The 25,131-nt window shown below is 48.4% G+C and overlaps 1 protein-coding gene across 2 annotated transcripts in view; it reads left to right on the forward strand.

The window, feature by feature from the left end:
- Window positions 1-25,131, forward strand: part of DDX56 (DEAD-box helicase 56) — a 103,688-nt gene that overhangs the window by 55,766 nt on the left and 22,791 nt on the right. For both annotated transcript variants that reach the window (XM_029604182.1, XM_029604183.1), the window contains 3 exons: window positions 344-457; window positions 14,520-14,614; window positions 21,918-21,991. In XM_029604182.1, coding sequence (XP_029460042.1) covers window positions 344-457; window positions 14,520-14,614; window positions 21,918-21,991 — 283 coding nt within the window. The remainder of the gene's footprint in view (window positions 1-343; window positions 458-14,519; window positions 14,615-21,917; window positions 21,992-25,131) is intronic.

The following is a 25,131-nucleotide window of genomic DNA, read 5'->3' on the forward strand; positions in this document are numbered from 1 at the left end:
GTACTGTTACAGTTATCCATTATAAATCAAGTTTTAATTAAGTTTGGGCAATAGTATGTCCACAATGACTTTTGAAGAGAATACTGAAGGGCTGAGGTCACTGCAGGGGTGTATCTAAGGTGACATCAGCTTTGAAACCTGACTCAGTCTCCATCTGCTAGCAAGGGAGCACTTAATCCATTGGTCCTGAGTCCATCTGTCTACACTAAGGAAAACAAAATTATCAGGTAAGTAATTTCTCCAGTATAATATTATGATTAACATATCCAGTTATTGCTTTATTCTAAAATGTTATTGAACAAAACAATTTGTGTTAAGTGCCTCTTTGTAAACTTCCTTGCAGGGGGAAAGACAAGGAGTATGGGGTGGCTAGAGGCATCGATTTTCAGAATGTTTCCAATGTCATCAACTTTGATTTTCCACAGTCAGTCGAGTCCTATATTCACCGAGCTGGCAGGTGAGTATACGTGTACATGTTCCAGCAGAGATACAGAGCCTGTCACGTCTAGGACTGGATGGCTGAGGGGATGGGCACAAGGACACAGAGCTTGCCACCTCTAGGGATGAATGACTAAGGAGATGAGCACAAGGATACAGAGCCTGTTGCCTCTAGGGATGAATGTCTCAGGAGATGGGAGCAGGGATACAGGGCCTTTCAACTCTAGGGATGAATGACTCAGAGGAAAGGTGCAGGGATACAGGGCCTGTCGCCTCTAGGGATGAATGACTGAGCAGATAAGCACAGGGACACACAGACCCTGTCACCTCTAGGGATGAATGACTGAGCGGATGAGCACAGGGACACACAGACCCTGTCACCTCTAGGGATGAATGACTGAGCGGATGAGCACAGGGAATACAGCGCCTGTAATATGTAGGGATGAATAATTTATAGGATGGGTGCAGAGATACAGAGCCTGTCACCTGTAGGGATGAATGAGTGAGGGGATGAGCACAGGGATATACAGCACCTGTCACCTCTAGGAATGAATAGTCAGAGAATGGGTGCGGGGATACAGAGCTTGTTGCTTCTGGGGGTGAATGACCAAGGAGATGAGCAGAGGGACACAGGGCCTGTTGCTTCTAGGGATGAATGACTCAGGGGATGGATGCAGGGATACAGAACCTGTTGCCTCTAAGGATGAATGACTCAGAGGATGGTGGTGCATTGTCCTCTTGAACAGAGCATGTGTCGCCCAGGGCTGCTGCCCAGGAGGGAAGGGTTAGGTCGGCCATCATAGTTGGTTATTCGATTATTAGAAATGTAGACAGCTGAGTTGCCTGATGGGCGTGAGGATCGCCTGGTAACATGCCTACCTGGTGCGAAGTCAGCAGATCTCAGGCGTTACCTAGATAGGATTTTAGACAGTGCTGGGGAGGAGCTGGCTGACGTGATACATGTGGGCACCAATGCCATAGGAAAATATGGGAGGGAGGTTCTGGAAGCCAAATTTAGGCTCTTAGGTAGAAAGCTTAAATCCAGAACCTCCAGGGTAGCATTCTTTGAAATGTTCCCTGTCCCACCGCAGGTCCCCAGAGGCAGGAAGAGCTCCGGAGTCTCAATGCGTGGATGAGACGATGGTGCAAGGAAGAGGGATTCAGTTTTGTAAGGAACTGGGGAACCTTTTGGGGAAGGGGGACTGTTTTCCAAAGGGATGGACTCCATCTTAACCAGGGAAGAACCAGGCTGCTGGCGCTAACCTTTAAAAAAGGAGATAGAGCAGCTTTTAAACTAAATCAAAGGGGAAAGCCGACAGTCGCTCAGCAGCGCATGGTTCGGAGGGAGGTATCTTTAAAATATACTAATGATGCATTAGAATTAGGGCATCCGAACAGTGAGGTTCCAATAATAAGAAAAGTAATCCAAGTGCCTATAATTAAAAATTCATCAGAGCTAAAAGATTCCAAATTATCCATATCAACTGAAAAGCAGAATGTAAATACAAACTCATTTTGAAATGTCTGTATGCTAATGCCAGAAGTCTAAGAAGTAAGATGGGAGAATTAGCGTGTATAGCTGTGAATGATGACACAGACTTAATTGGCATCTCAGAGACATGGTGGAAGGAGGATAACCAATGGGACAGTGCTATACCAGGGTACAAATTATATTGCAATGACAGAGAGGAGCATCTTGGTGGCGGCGTTAAGGCTGTTCAGTTTGGAGAAGAGACGACTGAGGGGGGATATGATAGAGGTCTACAAAATCATGAAAGGAATTGAAAAGGTTAATGTAAAGTGGTTATTTACTCTCTCAGATAATAGAAGGAATAGGGGGCACTCCATGAATTTAGCAAGTAGCTCATTAAAACAAATCAAAGAAAATTCTTTTTCACTCAGCTCTGGAATTTATTGCCAGAGGATGTGGTTATAGCAGTTAGTGTAACTGGGTTTAAAAAAGGTTTGGATAAGCTCCTAGAGGAAAAATCCATAAACTGCTATTAATTAATAAGCAATAGTAGCTTGAGATTTATTTAATGTTTGGGTACTTGCCAGGTATTTGTGACTTGGATTGGCCACTGTTGGAAACAGGATGCTGGGCTTGATGGACCCTTGGTCTGACCCTGTATGGCAATTCTTATGTTCTTATATAGGATGTGTGCAGGGATATAGGGACTGTTGCCTATAGAGATGAATGACTGAGAGGCAGGGCACAGGGATATACAGGGTCTGCTGCTTCTAGGGATGGGCACAGGGATATACAGCGCCTGTCACCTCTAGAATGAATACTCAAGAGGATGGGTGCAGGGATTCAGAGCCTGTAGATTCTAGGGATAAATGACTCAGAGGATGGGTGCAAGGATACTGGGCCTCTTTTCTCCAAGTCACCAGTGGAAATGTAGGTTTGCAATGGCTGAAAGTTGTGATGGTCTGATAGTTGTTTGGCCTTCATGATGTGAGTTGTTGTTTTAGTTTCTTTTTCATTGGATGGATGTCTGCAGCACTTTACAGAGTTTTCATTTGAAATGGGGAGAGAAAGTGCTGAACTACTACCTAAAGGGTAAAACTAAAGTTCCCTGTACCTTCCCAGATCTGTCCAGTCTCTCCTGGGTTTTGCCTCCCTTCCAGCAGATGGAGACAGAGAAAGTTTCACTGACACTGGCACATAACCTGTTGTGCCACCTGCAGGCCCTCCGTATTTCTCTGTCTCCAGCAGATGGTAGAAGTGCAAAACCTGCAGTCGGGAAACTAGGTTAAAAAAAAAATATATATGAATAGATAGTTTCTTGGAGATTTCCTCCCAGAAGGTTCGCAGGTCCTGGTGGGGCCATCCTTCATAGTTCTGAGGTGAACGAGCAGGGGGTTGGGGACCCTTATTGCTCGGTCCTTCATCTGCCGGGGGCAGAAATCTGATGAAGCCAGTTCCCTCTAAATCCTCAGTGCTGACACACTGAAGCCAGTTCCCTCTGACACACTGAAGCCAGTTCCCTCTAAATCCTCAGTGCTGACACACTGAAGCCAGTTCCCTCTGACACACTGAAGCCAGTTCCCTCTAAATCCTCAGTGCTGACACACTTCGTTTAAAGTGAAATAGCTTTTGTCTTTTCTGTAAAGTTTATATTAAAAAAAAAAAAAGGGGGGTTTGCTTTATTTTTTGTTTCTTATCAGTCGACTCAGAGTAGGAGCAGCGCTGAAGCCTGGCAGGTGCTCAGCTGCAGCGGCTCTCATGCTTTAAGCTCCTCAGGCGGCTGACTGCACTCACAGTCTGGGCGGGCTGAGAGTTTGTTGTGCGTCAGCAAGTGTACTGTGTGCAGCGGTGTGCGCACGTGGCTCTCTCGGGTCAGCTTTTGTTCTCGCTGTCTCTCTGGGGGAGAGGGCAGCTCGGGGATGACTGCAGCGACGGCGGAAAAGCAGCACTGGCCTGGGAGGCTCTCGTGTGCATCAGGGGAAGCAGAGGAGCCCTTCCGATTTAGCACGGGAATGGTGGCTATTTTATCTTCTTTCATAGCTGCTTCAGAGACTGCGGGGGGAGGAGGGTGAGATCTCTCTGCTGCTGGCGCTGGCTGATTTGAGCCTGGGGAATTCAGTCGGGTGAGGACGGGGAGGATTCTGATGATTTTGCAATCTTCTCATCAGATTTCGTCCTCCTGTTGCACAAGGCTTATTTGGCCAGGAAAGCCGTGGGGTGGGGTGGTTTCAAGCAGGGAGGGTTGGTAGGTCCGTAACCCAGGAATAGATCCAGGGTTTTACGGACTACTGGGGCTACAAGGGTTTGGCGAGTCCTTGTATGCCCGCACAGTCGAATGCTGCGAACGAACTATCTGAGGATTTAGAGGACAGGGATTCACCTGTAGAGGACCCTCCTAAGGTGAATCCTTCTTCAATGGAACAGGATCCGGAAGAGGGGCTGGGAAAAGCCCCGGCTGTTGAGGGGGCGATCTGAAGGTGGTTTCTCTTTTCCACAGGGAAGAGTTGGATCCCCTGATCCTCTATGTCCTTAAGGAGTTAGGAATAAATGTTCCGCAAAAGAAATCCGATCAGGAAGAGGTGGATCCAGTCATGGATGGCTTAAGAGGTCCAGTGAAGGCTTTTCCTTTCCATAAGTCAGTTAAGAAGTTAGTGGTCAGGGAGTGGGATACTCCGGAGACTGGCTTGAAGGTTGGTAGAGCAATGGATAAATTATAACCTTTACCTGAAGACACGCTTGAGCTGTTGAGGGTTCCAAAGGTGGATGCCTCAGTATTGCGGTTACTAAAAAGGCAACATTTCTGGTGGCCGGTTCCCTGTATGTACCCGGATCAGTCCAGTCAGTGAGTTGTCTCCCTTCCAGCAGATGGAGTCAGAGAAAAGCTTGAAGGGTGCTCTTATAACCTGGCGCGTCCTCTGCGTCCCTTCAGTATTTCTCTGACTCCAGCAGATGATGGTTGCAGAACATGCGGTTCCCCATTTCAGCTACAGCAGGATAGAAGTTTAGATTTCTCTCTCTCATTCCTTTTTAAATTCTTTCAGTGTCTGGATGGATCAAGTTTAAAAAAAAAAAAAAAAAAAAAAAAAAAAAAAGGGTTTCTGGCTTCTCAGTCACTTCCAAACTTGCAGGCAGAACTGTTAGCAGTATTACCTGGCATTTTTTAGAGTAGATTTGGTAAGTTTTTGTACTTTTTCCTTCTCAGGCTTCTCTGACTTCCAGGGGTGAATGTTGGTGGTCCAACCTTTTTCCCTCACGACGGCACGCTGCCCTGAGACGCCGCCTTCCTCAGGGCAGCACTAGCAGAAAGGCGACATTCCTCTGCTTTTTGTAAAAAGCCAAGTCGTTGTTTTCTGAGCGGAGGTTCTCTTTGCCACTCCTGCCAGGCTCTGGGGATGCTTCTCATTTATTCCCAGACTTTCCCTTTCCCCATGCCGCACTCAGCGTGATGTGCTGCCTGCGGAGAGTCAGGGACATAGCATTTTCGACATTCAAGACTGGCCTCTCAAAGACCTCCTTCCTCACGGTCGCAGTCCTGGGCTCATTCCTTTCGCGGTTGAAGACCAGCTCGAGACAGCCTCCCTCAGGGGGGCCTCTTCCAAGTCTTCCCAATGAAGAATTGCTGGCCCACTCTTTGACCCCCCAGGATAGGGGGACGTCTCTCCCTCTTCTGTGAGGAGTGGGTCAAAATTACCTCAGACCGATGGTTTCTGGATATTCTACAGCACGGCTACGCTTTAGAATTTGCTGGACCCCTAAGGGACAGGTTTCTCTTCTCTCCCTGCGGCCCAGTGAAGAAACATGTAGTATGTCAGATGCTCGACCGGCTCATGGACTTAGTGCCATCCTCCCGGTGTCCCCGAAGGAGCAAGGATTAGGCCATTATTCAGTCTACTTCATCGTCCCCAAAAAGGAAGACTCCTTCCATCCAATCCTGGATCTCAAGATGGTCAACAGGGGCCCTCAGGATCCCACATTTCAGGATGGAGACGTTACGCTCCGTAATAGCGGCGGTACACTGCGGAGAATTCCTAGCCTCCTTGGACTTGACGGAGGCTTATTTCCACATCCCCATCCTCAAGGAACATAAACGCTTCCTTCGCTTCAAAATCCTTGGTCAACATTTTCAATTCATGCCCTACCCTTTGGCCTAGCAACCGCTCCCCGCACCTTCACCAAGGTCATGGTGGTGGCAGCAGCCCTACGGAGGGAGAGGATTCTGGTCCACCCCTACCTGGACGACTGGCTCATTCGAGCAAAGTCCCTGGACCTTTGCCAGTGGGCGGTCGACAGAGTCTTACAGCTTCTCCACTCTCTCGGATGGGACTATCTCCAGGTTCTGGGCTCGATGGCTTCAACTATAGATTTGGTTCCTTGGGCCTTTGTGCATATGCATCCTTTGCAGAGGGCGTTACTCTCCTGCTGGAAGCCAGTGTCTCAGGACTTCCAAGCACTCCTTCCACTGCCGGAAGTTGCCAAGGACAGCCTGAGCTGGTGGCTCAGTCTGGATCACTTGCTGCAGGGGAGTGGTCTTGAGATCCCACAGTGAGTGATCATCACCACGGATGCCAGCCTCTCTGGATGGGGAGCTATATGTCAAACGCAGTCAGCACAGGGACAGTGGATGTCAGTGCAAGCGACGTGGCCGATCAATCGTCTCGAAACCAGAGCGGTTCATCTTGCTTTGAAGCGTTTCTTCCCCCTAGTTCATCGCCAAGCCATAAGGATACTCTCAGTCAATGCCACTATGGTAGCGTACATCAACCGTCAGAGGAACAAAGAGCCGCCATGTCTCTCAGGAGATGAACAAGTTAATGTCGTGAGTGGCATCCACCTCTCCCGCCTGGTGGCATCCCACATAGCAGGAGTGAACAATGTCCAAGCAGATTTCTTAAACCATCAACACATAGATCCCGGAGAGTGGGAACTCTCTGAGAAAGCAGTGGCTCTCCTCTTCGCCCGGTGGGAGATTTCCCATCTGGATCTGATGGCCACTCAAAAGAACGCGAAGGCTCTGCGCTTCTTCAGTCACAGGCCCTAGTCCTCCCATGGCCACGAAACCTACTTTACGTGTCCTGCCATGGTCCCTGGTGGGAAAGGTGCTTCGAAGAATAGAGATTCACCAAGGTCCTGTAATTCTAGTGGCGCCAGAATGGCCACGAAGACCGTGGTTTGCAGACCTAGTCAACCTCACGGTGGACGGACCTATCCACCTGGGACATCTTCCCAACCTTCTGCGTCAGGGTCCTGTATCTTTCGACCGGGCAGATCGCTTCTGTCTTGCGGCCTGGTTTTTGAGAGGCGCAGGTTGAGGAGACGGGACTACCCGGAGGATGTTATTTCGACTCTCCTGAAAGCTAGGAAGTCTTCCACTTCCACCTCCTATGTGCGGGTGTGGAAAGTCTTTGAGGCCTGGTGTGAATCGACAGGTGTATCTCCACATTGTGCTTCAGTAGTCCAGATACTATCCTTCTTACAGCGAGGCCTGGAGAAGGGGTTGGCATACAATTCCCTGAGGGTTCAGGTGGCAGCCCTTGGTTCCCTCGTCCGTCACCTGGATGGAGCTCCTCTTTCGTCACATCCTGATATAGTCCGGTTTCTAAAGGAGTTTGGATTCTAGGTGGTCCTCCTTTCGAGCCGCTGAGAAGAGCTACCCTCAAAGACCTCACTCTGAAGACAGTTTTCCTGGTGTCCATCTGTTCTGCCTGCCGGATCTTGGAGCTTCAAGCTTTGTCGTGCAGGGAGCCTTCCCTCCGTTTCACAGATTCAGGAGTATCCTTGAGCACATTTCCATCTTTCCTGCCAAAGGTGGTCTCGGCCTTTCATTTGAATCAATCTGTGGAACTACCATCATTCCTTGACGAGGACCCCAGAGAACTTAGACGGCTCAATGTCAAGCGCGTCCTAATTCGATATCTGGAGGTTACAAATGAATTCCGCCTATCGGACCATCTCTTTGTCCTGTGGAGCGGACCCAAAAGGGGGAACAAGGCTTCTAAAAACCATAATTGCTCGCTAGTTAAAGGAATCAATCTCTATGGTGTACGTTGGTGCTGGTCGGCCACCTACAGAGGGCATCAAGGCTCTTTCACGCCGTGCTCAAGCAGCTTCCTGGGCAGAAAGCCAGGCAGACTCACCGCAGGACATATGCAGAGCAGCTACCTGGAAATCGTTGCACACCTTTGCACGTCAATCGCTTAAATCTCCAATCACCGGGTTTTGGCTCCTTTGGCGCTTAGGTCATTCGAGCAGGGCTCTCCGGGGCCCACACTATGTAGGGAAGCTTTGGTACATCCCACTATCTGGACTGATCCGGGTACGTACAGGGAAAAGAAAATTATTCCTTACCTGCTAATTTTCGTTCCTGTAGTACCGTGGATCAGTTCAGACGCCCACCCTAAGAGTAGATATGGGTTTTGGGATCGTCTACACAGTACTTTTGAATATCAGCTCAAATGATTAACAGTATGAGGACTGTTCGTGGATTGCCAATGGTTCCTTTTGCAAGTTCTCACTACAATTTCTAATTAAAACATTCTTCGCATAGTTACAGTTTGAGGTTGGTTTACTTGATCCATTCCATGGTTTTTTCTTAAGAACATAAGAATATGCCATACTGGGTCAGACCAAGGGTCCATCAAGCCCAGCATCCTGTTTCCAACAGTGTCCAATCCAGGCCATAAGAACCTGGCAAGTACCCAAAAACTAAGTCTATTCCATGTTACCGTTGCTAGTAATAGCCATGGCTATTTTCTAAGTCAACTTAATTAATAGCAGGTAATGGACTTCTTCCCCAGGAGCTTATCCAATCCTTTTTTAAACACAGCTACACTAACTGCACTAACCACATCCTCTGGCAACAAATTCCAGAGTTTAATTGTACGTTGAGTAAAAAAAAAACTTTCTCCGATTAGTTTTTAAATGTGCCACATGTTAACTTCATGGAGTGCCCTCTAGTCTTTCTATTATCCAAAAGAGTAAATAACTGATTCACATCTACCCATTCTAGACCTCTCATGATTTTAAACACCTCTATCATATCCCCCCTCAACCGTCTTTTCTCCAAGCTGAAAAGTCCTAACCTCTTTAGTCTTTCTTTATAGGAGAGCTGTTCCATTCCCCTTATCATTTTGGTAGCCCTTCTCTGTACCTTCTCCATCGCAATTATATTTTTTTGAGATGCAGCGACAAGAATTGTACACAGTATTCAAGGTGCGGTCTCGCCAAAGAGTGAGACAGAGGCATTATGACATTTTCTGTTTTATTCACCATTCCCTTTCTAATAATTCCCAACATTCTGTTTGCTTTTTTGACTGCCGCAGCACACTGAACCGATGATTTCAATGTGTTATCCACTGTGATGCCTAGATCTCTTTCTTGGGTTGCAGCACCTACCATTGTGTAACTATAGCATGATTTATTTTCCCTATATGCATCACTTTGCACTTATCCACATTAAATTTCATCTGCTATTTTGATGACCAATTTTCCAGTCTCACAAGGTCTTCCTGCAATTTATCACAATCTGCTTGTGATTTAACTACTTTGAACAATTTTGTATCATCTGCAAATTTGATTATCTCACTCGTCGTATTTCTTTCCAGATCATTTATAAATATATTGAAAAGTAAGGGTCCCAATACAGATCCCTGAGGCACTCCACTGCCCACTCCCTTCCACTGAGAAAATTGTCCATTTAATCCTACTCTCTGTTTCCTGTCTTTTAGCCAGTTTGCAATCCACGAAAGGACATTGCCACATATCCCATGACTTTTTACTTTTCCTAGAAGCCTCTCATGAGGAACTTTGTCAAACGCCTTCTGAAAATCCAAGTATACTACATCTACCGGTTCACCTTTATCCACATGTTAACTTCTTCAAAAAAGTGAAGCAGATGGGTGAGGCAAGACTTGCCTTGGGTAAAGCCATGCTGACTTTGTTCCATTAAACCATGTCTTTCTATATATGTTCTGTGATTTTGATGTTTAGAACACTTTCCACTATTTTTCGTGGCACTGAAGTCAGGCTAACTTCCTGGAGCCCTTTTTAATTATTGGGGTTACATTAGCTATCCTCCAGTCTTCAGGTACAATGGATGATTTTAATGATAGGTTACAAATTTTTACTAATAGGTCTGAAATTTCATTTTTTAGTTCCTTCAGAACTCTGGGGGGTGTATACCATCTGGCCCAGGTGATTTACTATTCTTCAGTTTGTCAATCAGGTCTACCACATCTAGGTTCACCGTGATTTGATTCAGTCCATCTGAATCATTACCCATGAAAACCTTCTCCAGTACGGGTACCTCCCCAACATCCTCTTCAGTAAACACCGAAGCAAAGAAATAATTTAATCCTTCCGTGATGGCCTTATCTTCTCTAAATGTCCCTTTAACCTCTCGATCATATAATGGTCCAACTAACTCCTTCACAGGCTTTCTGCTTCGGATATATTTTAAAAAGTTTTTACTGTGAGTTTTTGCCTCTACGGCCAACTTCTTTTCAAACTCTCTCTTAGCCTGTCTTATTGAATGTCTTACATTTAACTTGCCAATGTTTATGCATTATCCTATATTCTTCTGTTGAATCCTTCTTCCAATTTTTGGATGAAGATCTTTTGGCTAAAATAGCTTCTTTCACCTCCCCTTTTAACCATGCTGGTAATAGTTTTGCCTTCTTTCCATACATCTGGAAAAAGTCTGACTAGTACCCACTTTCTTGCTTTGATATACTCAATACTGAAGGGATGCAGAGGGTGCTCCAGGCTATAAGAGAGCACCCTTCAAGCTTTTCTCTGTCTCCATCTGCTGGAAGGGAGACACAACCCACTGTCTGGACTGATCCGCGGTACTACAGGAATGAAAATTAACAGGTAAGGAATCATTTTCTTTTCTGGAGCGCTGAAGAATCTTTAGGATAGGAAGCTGGAAGTCCATCTCAAGAAGATTTTTTAGGTGTTTGCCCTAGGCATATGTGCTGCAAAGTGCAGCAGCTTTATGCTTCGATGGGTGCAACAGTTACAGGCGGATAAATTGATGTCTGCATCAGAGATGGAGCGGCTGGAGGACATGGTGGCCTATGGATCCAATGCATTATATTTTATTTATTATTTATTTAACATTTTTATATACCAAAATTCATGTAGCAAAGTTACATATCAATTCGGTTTACATTACATATGATAATATGTAATATTAATATATAATAATAATATGTAATATTCCTATGTAATATAATATAATATTAATATGTAATATTACATATGACTTCATTAGGCCACCTTCTAGGACGATGATGTTGGTCGTCTCGGCCAGATGACGTCTTTGGTTGAGAAACTGGTCAGTGGATGTTTTATCCAAGTCTCAGGAGCATTACTTTTCAGAGGAAAGCTGCTTTTTGGAGAAGAGATGGAGGAGCTTGGGAGAGAATAAGTCATAAATTGCCTGAGGATAAACTGAAAGTGGGGAAAATGATCTTTTCCTCTGCATTCTTGGTTCAGAGGGAATAGGTGTTTTTGGCAGAATAAGGCTTCAGGAGGAGCCCAGGGCAGACCTCAGGGAAGCAGCAGTCCTGGAACCAGTCCTTTTGAGGTCGAAAGCTGAACAGAGATGGCTTTGGCCAGGCTGATGGTGGAGCCAAGTCTGCCCAATGAAGCGAGGCTGACCCACTCCTCAGTTCTGGTCATAGGGGGTCGGTTGACTCTTTTTCTTGAAGAGGGGGCCAAGATCGTGTCAGACCAGTGGGTCTTAAGTGTGATAAGGCAAGGTTACGCTTTAGAATCTGCTCGTACATTAAGGGATTTATTCATGTCTCCCCTTGTGCGTCTGTGGCAAAAATTGCAGGCAGGCAGTGGGAAAGGTGTTTCTCACAGAGGAACGCATTTACAAATTGTAGGTGCAAGTTCACAGTTTATTAGAGAAGACTGTACCCAGGGTCTGGGATTATTTGCAGGTTCTCGGTTCCATGGCTTCCACTTTGGAACTGGTTCCCTGGGCATTTGCTCATATGAGGCCTCTGCAGTTGGCATTGCTCTCCCGATGGAACCCGTTGTCAAAATAGTTTCATCTTCCACTACCTCTTACGGAGCTAGCCAGGTCCAGTCTCTCATGGTGGCTTGGTTGGGACCAGTTGTGTCGCAGAGTGACCTGGACATTCTGAAGTGGATGATAGTTACTACCAATGCCAGTCTCTCCGTGTGGGGAACTGTATACTAAGCTCAGTTGGTGCAGGACCAGTTATCGGCGGAGGAAGCATTGTGGTCTATCAATCACTTAGAGACGAGAGCGGTGCGTTCGCACTGTGTGCCTTTATACCCCTCTTGCGCAGGCGGCCAGTAAGGATCTTGTCAGACGATGCAACGACAGCAGCTCCCATCAACTGACTGGTTGGTACCAAAAGTCAAGCAGTGGCTGAGGAAACCCAGGAATTAATTCAGTGGGCAGAGCAACATCTGGCATTACTAGCAGCTTCTCAGACAGCTAGGGTAGACGATGAGCAAGCAGATTTTCTCAGCTGACAACAGCTGGATCCCGGAGAATGGGATTTGTTGGAGAAAGCAATGCAACTCATCTGTTGCAGATGGGGCGGACCCCACATGGACTTAATGGCAACTCAGCGAAGTGCCAAGGCACCGTGCTTCTTCAGTCACAGAAAGGTTTGATGCCTTAGTTCTTCCTTGCCCATGGGGTACTCTCCTGTATGTGTTTCTGCCGTGGCCACTGGTGGGCAAAATATTGCGGTGTGTAGATATTTATCTGGGAGACATGATTGTAGTGGCACTGGTGTGGCCATGGTTTGCAGATCTGATCAATCTAGTGGTGGATGGGCCATTGAGGCTCGCTCGTCTACCAAACCTTCTGCACCAAGGTCCCATATTTTCAGATTAGGCGGTTCGCTTCTGTCTTGCGGCTTGGCTTTTGAGAGGAAATGCTTAAGAGAGAGAGGATATTCTGAGGATGTCATTTCCACTATGTTGCAAGCTAGAAAGACTTCCATCTACTTGGTGTATGTGAGGGTCTGGAGAGTTTTTGAGGCTTGGTGCGTGAAGCTGGGGGTTGAACCTACTAGGGCATCCATAGCACATATTCTGACCTTCTTGCAAAGAGGGTTGGTGAATGGTTTGGCCTTTAACTCCCTCAGAGTTCAGGTGGCAGCTTAGGGCTGTCTTCAAGGCAAAGTACAGGGAGTGGCTTTAGCTGAGCATCCGGATGTGGTGCGTTTTCTCTGGGTAGGGGCAAAACATTTGCGTCCTCTGGTTCGGAAGTTGTGTCCCTGTTGGAGCCTTAACTTGGTCCTTAAGGGTATATGTGCGGCTCTGTTCAAGCCACTTAGAAGGGTTACTATGAAAGATTTCACCTTAAAGGTGGTTTTCTTGGTGGCAATTTGTTCCACTAGAATTATTTCAGAACTTCAGTCTTTGTCATGTAAGGATCCTTTTTTTGAGAATTACAGATTCTGGAGTCTCGTTGCAGGCGGTTCCTTCCTTCCGAAGGTAGTGTCGTCATTCCATTTAAGTCAATCGGTAGAGCTTCTGGCCTTTCCAAATTTGGATGCTACACTGCCTCACACAAGAGTGTTGCGACTTTTGGATGTAAAGCGGGTGGTGTTGCGATATCTTAAGTTCACTAATAGCTTCTGGTTGTCGGACCATCTTTTTGTCTTGTGGAATGGTGCAAAAAAACGGTCATAAAGCTTCAAATTCCACCATTGTGCGGTGGTTGAAGGAAGCTATAGGTTCAGCGTACATCTGTCAGGATTATTCTATCCCTGAGGGGGTTAAGGGTTCTCTCTATTCGTTCTCAGGCTGCTTCCTGGGCTGAATGTCAACAGGTATTGCCACGAGATTTGTCAGGCGGCTACATGGAAATTGCTGCACAACTTTGCCAGGCATTACCATTTGGATGTCCAGACTTCAAAGGACATGGGCTTTGGTGAAAGTGTACTTCGAGCGGGACTCTCGCAGTCCCACCCTGTTTAGGGAAGCTTGGGTACATCCCAGGAGTTTGGACTGATCTGGGTACGTACAGGGAAAGGAAAATTGGTTCTTACCTTCTAATTTTCGTTCCTGTAGCACCACAGTTAAGGCCAGAGTCCTGCCCAATTGATGTGGGAAGAATTGGAGAGTCCGCTCAATCTGTTGTAATTAGTCTGAAGAATGGCACAGTTAGAAAGATTTATCCATTTAAGTTTCCAATTCCTACTGCTCGTTCTGGGGGATATGAGAAAGTTATTTGTGGTTGTGTGTTGATATCTTGGCTTGGGTACTTAGCAATACTGAGGGGACTGCAGGTGGCACCTCGGGTTATGTGACAGTGTCAGCAAAACTTTCTCTCTCTCCATCTGCTGGAAGGGAGGCAAAACCCAGGAGTCTGGACTGATCTGTGGTACAACAGGAGCCTAAATTAGTGGGTAAGAACCAATTTTCCTATTTTAAAATGATTAGATTGAGAAGTTTGGAGGTAAACAGGGCAGTTATAGGGTGAAGAACTGTTCTCATATGATTGAGAGGAAAGTGACTGGAGATAATGCTTGCAATGCTGTGCTCAGGCCCTTTATGTCTGTGACTGTTTCAAAGCCCTGCTGAACTGATCTGTTTTTCCACTTATCCTTTTCAGGACAGCCCGCGCAGACAACCCAGGCACTGCTCTGACCTTTATATCACACACAGAGCTCCCTCTGCTGGCTGAGATAGAAGAGGCACTCAAAGGAGGTAAACAGGAGCATGACCCTTAACTTTGGTAGAGCTGGCTACTGCAGCTACTGGTAGTAGTCAGCTGATGGGAGGGCCATGTCAGATGTTTGTATTGCTGATAACAGTGACAACATATTTTTGGTTCTGGTATTTATTATCTGTTTCTCTAGTATATATTCTAACCGTAAGCCATAAATTAACAGATCGGGCTAGACTCCAAGTTATATTCTATTTCTTCATTTTCTTGTGTCTTATCTGTCCAGTATTGTCTGTGCATTGTGTAAAATCTGTTGTATAGTGTTTATCTATAGGAAGAACTAACACTGGGGTCTTTGTTCCATGTGTCTTAAGGTGAATTATGGCTCATAGTCAGAATGAGCAACTGATTCCATGAGTCCGACAAATTATTTTTTTGCTCTGGTAGAGGCACCTTAGCACAGACGAGATTTTAGAGGTGCCATCCTCCTCTTTCTCACAGGGATGCACCTTGATGTACCTGGGAGAAACTCCCCATGCATGTAATGCCACATATCGTGTTTTCATAATATACCACTGATGTGTGCCAGCTTGGGCCACACGTCAGCATGCCACTTACAGTTTGAGGATTTTTTTTCCTGTTTCATGGGACGTCATTAGTACTGGTGTACCCACTGAAAGGCTTTATTTTTATCTTTTGTTTAAAAAGCAAACTAAGCATAGGTTCCCTGTACGTACCAGGATCAGTCCAGGACACCTGGGTTGTGACTCCGCACCAGTAGATGGAGACAGATTAAAACTTGTGGGCGGAGCCATATATAAGCCCCTGTGCCAGTCACAGCCCCTCAGTCTTACTCTGTCTCCAGTAGATGGTGCAGGTCCAGTCACAGCCCTTCCTGACCTGATTCTGGTGTTTGTCAGGTTTGGTTTTTTGAATTAGTTTTTTGTTAGGTCTAATTGTTCTGGGCTAAATTGGGTTTCTTTTTAATTCTTTCCTGGTTGCCCTGCATCCCAGGGGAGTTGAGAGGTCCTGAGGGGACTACCCTCCCCCGGTCGAGGCCGCTGCCAGGGTTGAGGACCCGGCTGAGCTAGTGGCAGCGTCAGGGGTGACACCAGGGAGCCTAGTTCACTCACCCCTGCAGGAAATAGGGCTTTCAGAACCAGGGACAGCGCGTTTTTTTCTGTAAAAAAAAAAAAAAAAGTTTTACTTTTATTTTTTTGCGGCTCTCTGTTCCTTGGCGTTGCCGTTCCGTTTCGGTCGGTGGGGGGCGTCGCCTGCAGGGGGGAGGTCGCCGAATTGCGCTGTTTTGGTTATTTGAATTTTTTTCCTCTGAGGTGAATTTTCTTTTCGCGTCTCTGTTTTCCCGCGTTCGCCGGCATGCCTCGCGGTTCGCAGTGCAGGGCTTGCGGCTCTGCGCGCGCGCGTCTCTCCCGGGACAGCCTTTGTTCGGCTTGTGTCCCGGGTGATGAGGGCACCTCAGCAGCACCTCGGAGAGCTCGGTCCCGGGTCGCGCGATCGCCGCCGCGAGGTGGGGGCCCCTCTGGCACTCCTCAGGAGCTGTTCCCGCTTAGCGCGGGAGTGGCAGCCATTTTGGCCACGGGCCGGGAAATTTCCAGAGAGACAGTGGGGGCTTTGTCTCTACCTCCCGCGCTTTCCCCGCAGCGTGACAAGGTGAGGGAGGTCCCTTCGGAGGGGATTCGGTCCCGGGGGACTCGAGTAGCGATTCAGCGGGTTCCGGAGAATTTTCTGAGGACTTTGCGCTGTTATTGCGCAAAGTCCTCAGATATAAGCGCAGCAAGCGCATACGGGGCGATGTCTCGCGTACTGCTATCCGCAAGTCCCCGCCTCGGAAAAAGAAGGCCAGGAAGGGTGCGGAGATCGCCCAGGGCTCGTCCCGGGGGAAGCGGCTTCCCCGGGGGCTGCCGCAGGAATCGGATTCCGAGGATTCCCCCGGGACGGATACAGAGGCCTCCGAAGAGCCCCTGATGGGGGCTGGGACGGCAGCACCGGATGCAACGGCACAGCCTAGTGCAGGGAAAGGTGCACAGGCCTTAGACGGGGATGACCCCAAGGTGGTGCGGCTATTCCGCAGAGAGGAACTGTCACCTCTCATCCCAGCCATTCTCCAGGAGCTGGGGATTGAGGCTCCCCCAGTGGTGGTCCGACAGGAGGCGAACATGGATCCCGTTTTGCTCGGCCTCACAGGGCCGGCGGTCGCCTTCCCTTTTCATTTCTCATCCACTGATATCCTCTTCAAGGAATGGGATACTCCGGAGCTGGGTTTGAAAGTCAGCAAAGCCATGGATAAGCTCTACCCTTTACCGGAGGAGGCGTTGGAACTCCTCAGACTCCCGAAGGTGGATTCGGCGGTCTCCGCTGTCACAAAGAGGTCTACCATCCCAGTCACGGGAGCAACAGCCCTCCGGGATATTCAGGACCGAAAGTTGGAGGTTCAACTCAAAAAGATTTTTGAGGTTTCCGCCCTAGGAGTGCGAGCTGCCATTTGCACGAACTTTGCTATGCGTGCTAGTCTGCGCTGGGCCCAGGTATTGCAGGCTAATGCGGATCTCTCTCCGGAGGAGGCTTCCCAAGCAGATAGGTTGGAAGCGGCTATTGCATATGGGGCTGATGCGCTCCATGATCTTTTACGCACTTCAGCTAGGTCCATGGTAGCAGCGGTGTCGGCACGCCGTCTTCTTTGGCTACGCAACTGGGCGGCGGATGGTTCGTCCAAGGCTCACCTCGGGGCGTTACCCTTTAAAGGGAAATTGCTGTTCGGAAAGGAGTTAGATGACTTAATGGTTTCACTAGGTGAGAACCGAGCGTTTAAGCTGCCAGAGGATAGGGCCCGGGCGCGCTCTTCGTTTTCCAGCAGAGCTCGTTTCCGGGGATCCCGAAAGTCCAGGCCGCAAAGATCCACCGGGTCCTCTTATAGACCGTCCTCTTCTCGGAACACTCACTGGCAGCAGTCCTTTCGAGGCAAACGTTTTAGCAGGCAAGGAGGAGCCCCGTCGGGTGCGGGGTCTAAGCCTTCGCAATGAAGTTCGGCCGGCCCATCCCTCCTTGCGTCCTCAGCACGTTGTCCCAAACGTGGGGGCGCGTCTATCCTTGTTCCTCGAGGAATGGGCCAGCATTACGTCGGATCAGTGGGTCCTCAATGTGATAAGACACGGTTTACGAGTTAGATTTTGCTCGCATCCCAGTGGACAAATTCCTGGTCTCGCCCTGCAAAGATCCCAAGAAGAAAGCGGCAGTGCTAGATACCATTCGAAGACTAGAAAGCTTGGGGGCTATCTCTCCGGTTCCGGCCGATCAGTACGGCAAGGGCCGTTATTCCATTTACTTCATAGTTCCCAAGAAAGACGGCACTTTCCGATCCATTCTGGATCTCAAAGGAGTCAACAGATGCCTTCGGGTCCCTCACTTCAAGATGGAGACCATTCGTTCGGTGATCGCGTCAGTGCGGCCAGGAGAATTCCTTGCGTCACTAGATCTTACAGAAGCATACCTTCATGTGGGCATCCAACCAGCGTTCCAGCGGTTCCTGTGGTTTTGCATTCTGGGAAGACACTTCCAGTTCCGGGCTCTTCCGTTCGGCCTGGCGACAGCGCCTCGGACATTCACGAAAGTGATGGTGGTGGTGGCGGCGCACTTACGTCGGGAAGGCCTCCTGGTTCACCCTTACCTCAACGATTGGCTGATTCGGGCGAAGTCAGAGAGCTTGTGTCGGCAGGCGGTAGCCAAGGTGCTTCAATTCTTGCAGTCCCTGGGCTGGGTGGTCAACTACAACAAGAGTCATCTGGAACCCACTCAGTCCTTGGAGTATCTAGGAGCCGTCTTCGACACAAAACGGGGCAGAGTGATTCTCTCTCAGGAACGGATATGCAAATTAAAGTCTCAGGTGCGACGTCTTTTGTCTCAGCACCGTCCGCGAGTCTGCGATTACCTGACGGTTCTTGGATCTATGGCCTCCACGCTGGCGTTAGTCCCTTGGGCATTCGCTCACCTACGACCGCTGCAGTCTTCATTGCTTTCCCGCTGGAAACCGATTTCAGAGGAATTTTATCTTCCACTGCCTCTCGACAGTCAGGCGTGCTCCAGCCTGAGCTGGTGGCTGGATCCCAAACATCTCTCCTGTGGAGTATCTCTTCTCCTTCCCAACTGGACAGTAGTGGCCACGGATGCCAGTCTTTCCGGTTGGGGTGCAGTTTGCCAAGGGAAATCGGTTCAAGGTCTGTGGTCAGAAGATCAGACCCGGTGGTCTATCAACCGCCTAGAGTCCAGGGCGGTCCGTCTGGCATTGCAAGCTTTTCTACCCCTCGTACGAGGAAAGGCGATCCGAGTATTGTCGGACAACGCTACCACCGTGGCTTACATCAATCGCCAGGGCGGGACGAAAAGCCCTCAAGTAGCGGAGGAAGCGAGTTCCTTGATGGCCTGGGCAGAGCGGCATCTCAGCGATCTCGCTGCATCTCACATAGCAGGAGTCGACAATGTCCAGGCGGACTTCCTCAGCCGGCACCACCTGGATCCGGGAGAGTGGGAGCTGGCGGAAGAAGCGTTTCTTCTCATTTGCAGGACTTGGGGAACGCCCTACATGGACCTGATGGCCACGTGGAACAACTCAAAAGCTCCGAGATTTTTCAGTCGACGCCGAGAAAGAGGAGCAGAAGGGGTCGACGCGTTAGTTCTTCCCTGGCCAATGGAGGTGCTACTGTATGTGTTCCCACCGTGGCCCATGATCGGCAAAATCCTGCGGCGCATAGAATTGCACCCGTCCAACGTGATCATGGTGGCGCCGGAATGGCCGCGCCGTCCGTGGTTTGCGGATCTGATCCAATTGTCGGTGGCGCCGCCCCTTCGTCTACAGGGGTTTCCGGGGCTCCTTCGTCAGGGCCCCGTCTGTTTAGAGGATGCGGATCACTTCTGTCTCGCGGCATGGCTTTTGAGAGGAATCGTTTGAAGCGCAAAGGTTACTCAGATGCGGTAGTTGCCACGTTGCTGAGATCCAGGAAGCAGTCTACATCTCTGGCTTATGTTAGAGTCTGGGTAGTTTTTGAAGAGTGGTGCGTAGAGCGGGGTCTGGATCCCACTTCCGCTACTATTCCTGATATTTTGGCTTTTCTCCAGGCTGGGCTGGCCAAAGGTTTAGCATGCAGTTCCCTACGGGTCCAAGTGGCGGCGCTTGGTTGTTTGCGTGGTAAAGTCAGGGGAGTCTCCCTGGCTCTCCACCCTGATATTTCCCGTTTTCTTAGGGGAGCGAAACACCTCCGTCCTCCTTTGCGGTTCCCTTGTCCGACTTGGAACCTCAACTGGGTGCTCTCGGCCTTATGCTCAGCTCCGTTTGAGCCTCTGAAGCGTTCTACGATCAAAGATCTCACGTTGAAGACTGTATTCCTGATAGCGATTGCGTCGGCTCGTCGAGTTTCCGAGTTGCAGGCTTTGTCCTGTAGGGAGCCCTTCTTGCGCATTTCCGATTCGGGGGTTTCCTTGCGGACCGTTCCATCTTTTCTGCCTAAGGTCGTATCGGCTTTTCATTTGAACCAATCAGTTGAACTTCCTTCTTTTGCGGTAGGGGAGTCTTCTGACCCGAAATCAAGGGACTTGAGAAAGCTAGATGTGCGGAGGTCTCTTCTTCGCTATCTAGAGGTCACAAATTCTTTTCGGTTGACGGATCATCTGTTTGTGTTGACATCGGGTCCAAAGAAAGGTTCTGCTGCGTCCCGCACGACGATCGCCCGTTGGCTCAAGGAGGCCATTGGTTCTGCGTACATTTTGCGCGGTAAATCACCGCCGGTGGGTCTTCGTGCTCATTCAACGAGGTCTCATGCTGCGTCTTGGGCGGAATTTTCTCAGGTATCGCCTCAAGAGATTTGCAGGGCGGCTACCTGGAAATCGTTGCATACATTCATTAAACATTACTGGTTGGATGTTCAGGCTACTGATGCTGGGGGATTTGGAGAGAGGGTACTCCGAGCGGGACTCTCTGCTTCCCACCCTCGGTAACTTAGCTCTGGTACATCCCAGGTGTCCTGGACTGATCCTGGTACGTACAGGGAAAGGAAAATTAGTTTCTTACCTGATAATTTTCGTTCCTGTAGTACCAAGGATCAGTCCAGGATCCCGCCCGCAGTGTTGCGCTATAGTAACGGAGAGTCCGCTCATTGTTCTTTTTTAATACGCTGACCCCTTGTTTTGTTCGCTCTCCCGGTTGGAGAGTCTGTTTTCCTGTAGGGGTGTTGCAGTTGTTTTCGTTTTCTTAGTGAGTTTCTATAGTTAGCTATGTTGGCTTTTGGATTTTCTACTTTGACATTACGTATGACTGAGGGGCTGTGACTGGCACAGGGGCTTATATATGGCTCCGCCCACAAGTTTTAATCTGTCTCCATCTACTGGTGCGGAGTCACAACCCAGGTGTCCTGGACTGATCCTTGGTACTACAGGAACGAAAATTATCAGGTAAGAAACTAATTTTCCTATTTATCATTCCACTATAAATATAGCGGAATGATGAGCCGTGGCCAGAAGAGGGGTGGGGCGATAGTGTGCAGCTGGCCGCATCGCAGTGGTGCGTTTTCGCCCACCACGGTTGCGGCCATGCCGCACACTGTCGCCCCCATAGCGCCACTGCAAAAGGTGGTGTTATTTCTGGTGCTGTTGCCGGCGATAATGTGTAAAACATTATTGCCCACAGCAGTACTGGCATAAATTTTTTTTTTTACCCCGCCCCTTTCCCTCATTTAAATGTTAAAGTCGCAATGACAGTCCATCGCAATTTGAAAAATGACTCCCTTGGTGTGGGGCTGCCAGCACTGTAGCAGAGATGCTGGTAGCAAAGCATGGCCCATCGAGTTGCAAATCCCAAAGGATGGGCATTGTCTTTATTAAGATGGGTTTCTGTCCTGTATGACAGAAGCTTGTTTCTGGGTTCTGTTACCCCATGGGTCCTGAAAATTGTATTCAAGGGATGATAAGTAAGCCTTGGCATTTATTGTCCTGCTGTCTTTATAGGATGAACAGCATTCTGAAACCAAGGGTGCTTTGCCAACAAGATTTTTTAAATATTGACCTGGCCGTAGCTATGATTACCCTTGAGCATCTCACTCTTCCTCTATCAATACTTGATGATCCTATGTTGCGAGTAATGCAGAGCATGCTGCCTATCTTACCCTGCCATCACCAGTTTTCAGTAACCGTTTATCAGGACTAACATGCAGTGTGCTGAAATCTTTTCCATGCCAGGGCTAATGCAAGGCGTGCTGCACATCTTACCCCAACAGTGGTTGCTCAGCATGTTGCATATGTTACCCTGCTTGCACTGATGAGCCTATGTGTCTCTTTCAGAAAGCTCAGAGTCTGTTCTGCGACCATACAAGTTCCGGATGGAGGAGATTGAAGGATTCCGTTATCGATGTCGGGTCAGTAGATTCTGCCCCCGCGCCCCCCCCCCCCCCCCCCCCCCAAAAAAAACCAAAAACAACCTAAGTATCATTAAAGCCATGCCCCATACCCTATGGCCTGCTTGTTTCCATTTTTCAATCAAAGACTGGAGTGGGGATAGGAAATTTAATGTATTCATGCATGGGACACTGTTGACCCCAGAATAACAGGATCCAACATCAGCATTACATCTTGCACTGATTTCTCTGGAGCTCCCTTCCTGGATGGTACAACACAGTCCCAAGAGAGAGAAGCAGAACAAATTCACAGATGAGTTTTAAGCCTAAGTTTGCTGACATAGAGAATCCCTGTCTTATCACCTCCCTACCAACCATAAAATATCAACAAGGACTGTGACAAATCCTGTTGAAACTGAGAGCCGCATTTATGCTTTGCTAAATGTTGATTTGGAGGAGAGAGGAGACAGCACACATGGCAGCCTGAATTCCTTCTTCTCTGTATGTACCCAGATCAGTCCAGACACCTGGGGTTTTGCCTCCCTGCCAGCAGATGGAGACAGAGAAAGTTTTACTGATACTGTACATGATACACAACCTTTCACTTGCAACTACTTGGAGATGTTTCCCCTGTTTTATATCCCCTTCCAACCCCAGTGTACCTAGCCTGGCCACTGCAGTGATGATCCTGAACCAGGGACCATGCACCAGGACTCCTTCCAGAACCCTGCAATTGTGGGTCCTGAATATGGCTGTAGGTATCACCCTAGAGTGATGACAACCACTCTCGCCTTCCCCTGGGGGACTGTGTATGCTGTGCCCGCTGCATCCTCAACCAGCCTAGAAAGTGGAAGACCCAGCTCGGGGATCGAACTGGGGACCTTTTACATGTCAGTATATAGCGCACTGGTTCTCAATCCTGTCCTGGGGACCCCCCAGCCAGTTTTTCATTGTGAATATCCAGGTTTTCAGGTTATCCACAATGAATATGCATGAGAGAGAATTTCCTTGTTATGGAGGCAGTGCATGCAAATTTTGGCAATACATTGTGGATATCCTGAAAACCTGACTTGTTGGGGGAACCCCAGGACAGGCTTGGGAACCACTGGTATAGCGCTTCCACTGAGCTACTGGGCTAGCACACACAATTTTTTTTTTTAAATTTTAGACCTTTTAATAATAAGGTCAAACTCTACAAGGAGAGGGTGTATACAGGAAGTGTTGGTTCCAGCTGTACTCTGTTCAGGTGTGTGTCATACACAACAGGGAAAGACTGTTGATCAAGTATACTGGGCTGCTTGCTGTCATTTGTGACAGAATCTTTCACATATCCAAGAGAAAAACAGTAAAAGCCCCCAGCTGTAGAATGCCTAAAAGTTGAGTGCGTTTTCAGTAATAATATAATAGTACAGTCGGAATGTGTTTCAGGATGGCGTACAATGATGTGAAGTATCTTGGAAGTCACCTGGAGGGTCAATGTGCTATTGAATGAGGTGCCATGGCCATGCTGAGAATGTGAGGAGCATCATTATAGATTAGCTACGCAGCCCATGAATGGCCCAGACACAAGGGCTTTGGTAGTGTGGGCAAAGCAAGATGGCAGTGGATAAGGTAAAGAGGACATGGGAGGTGTAGAGAGTAGTTTTAGTGTATATGTTAATCTTAAATTCTACGCTAGCCTTGTTATAAAATACCAGCTAGGGGGATGTGAAAAGGCCACAGAAAAAATAAATGGGACTGGTCCATTTATCAGAATTAGGCAATGGCCTGTAGTTTTGAACTGCCATTCCTTTTTCGTACACCAGATCAGTCCAGACAAGTGGGTTTTGCATCCCTACCAGCAGATGGAAGCAGAGAACCAAAGTGTTTGAGGCACTGCTGCATAACCTTGAGTGCCATCTGCAGTCCTTCAGTATTTCTCTGTCTCCAGCAGATGGTAGAGGTGCAAACCTGCAGGCTGGAGTTTAAAAGAAAAATTAGTGAAAGGTTAGAGAAGAAGAGAATGCTCCCTGAGGTGTTGGGGTCCTTCATGGGCCATCCCTCAGGTTGAGCCAGACAAGCGGGAGGTTGGAAATCCCTGAGCAGCTTGACCCACAGCGGTTCCAGTTTGCTGACAGCCAGAGGTCCTGGTTCCCTCTGCGTCCCTGAAGGCTTCTTCCCAGATACCTGACCAGCAGCAGGAAAGTATCCTTGGGGGTTTCTGTCTATCTGCTGTGGTTTTCTTGTTGGCTGGGCTGCTCCTGCCTTTTTAAGAGTTTAAAAAAAAAAAAGGAAAAGCTGAGCAGCAGGGTTTTGGTTGTTTTTTGGCAGGGTAGTGCAGACCAGAACTGGGTAAGCAGCATTGCGGGACTCACAGCGATTGGCTGCGCAGCCGTTTTCCCTGGCTTGCCTGTGTTTTTAGTTTTCCTGCGTGCTGCAGCCATACGGTGAAGAATAGGCCCAACTGCGTATGCCTAAAAATGGCGCTGCCAGCAGAATCGCATAGTGGGAAGAGTTGCCACTAGTGCGGGCGGACCTGGGGGCAGCTTGATTCAGCAGCTTTATGCTGCAATTGTGCTTCGGGCAGGGTAGGTTCCTTGGGAGGGTCCCGAGCCTGGGCACAAGACCACTCAATCCCAGGTCCAGTGGCTGACTTAGCAGGGAATCTGGAGGACCTTGCAGTTAAGGGGAAAACAAAAGCCAGGAGGAGAACTGAAGCAGGGCACAGACATTTCCCTCCCCCATTGTCGCCAGTGTTTGCATCGGCTCAGTTGGGGGGGAGGATCAGACCAGTCTTTATTTATTTATTTTTATACACCGACATTCATCTCAATTGAGATATCACACCGGTTTACATTCAGGTACTGTAGGTATTTCTCTATCCCCAGAGGGCTTACAATCTAAGTTTTTGTACCTGAGGCAATGTAGGGTAAAGTGACTTGCCCAAGGTCACAAGGAGTGACAGCGGGACTTGAACCTTGGTCTCCTGGTTCATAGTCCACTGCTCTAACCACTAGGCTATTCCTCCTCCCAGTCTTGAGTCAGATGAGGAGAAGGAAGACATGGGTTTTTCCACAGAATTTGTTCTCCTTATGCACAAGGCATTTGTGGCCAGGAAGAGTGTGGGGGTTAAGTGACCTATGGCCTCTAGGGTTCATACTGCTCTGAAGGCACCATAGACT

This window comes from Rhinatrema bivittatum, chromosome 5, assembly GCF_901001135.1.
Source record: "Rhinatrema bivittatum chromosome 5, aRhiBiv1.1, whole genome shotgun sequence".
Taxonomy (NCBI): Eukaryota; Metazoa; Chordata; class Amphibia; order Gymnophiona; family Rhinatrematidae; genus Rhinatrema; species Rhinatrema bivittatum.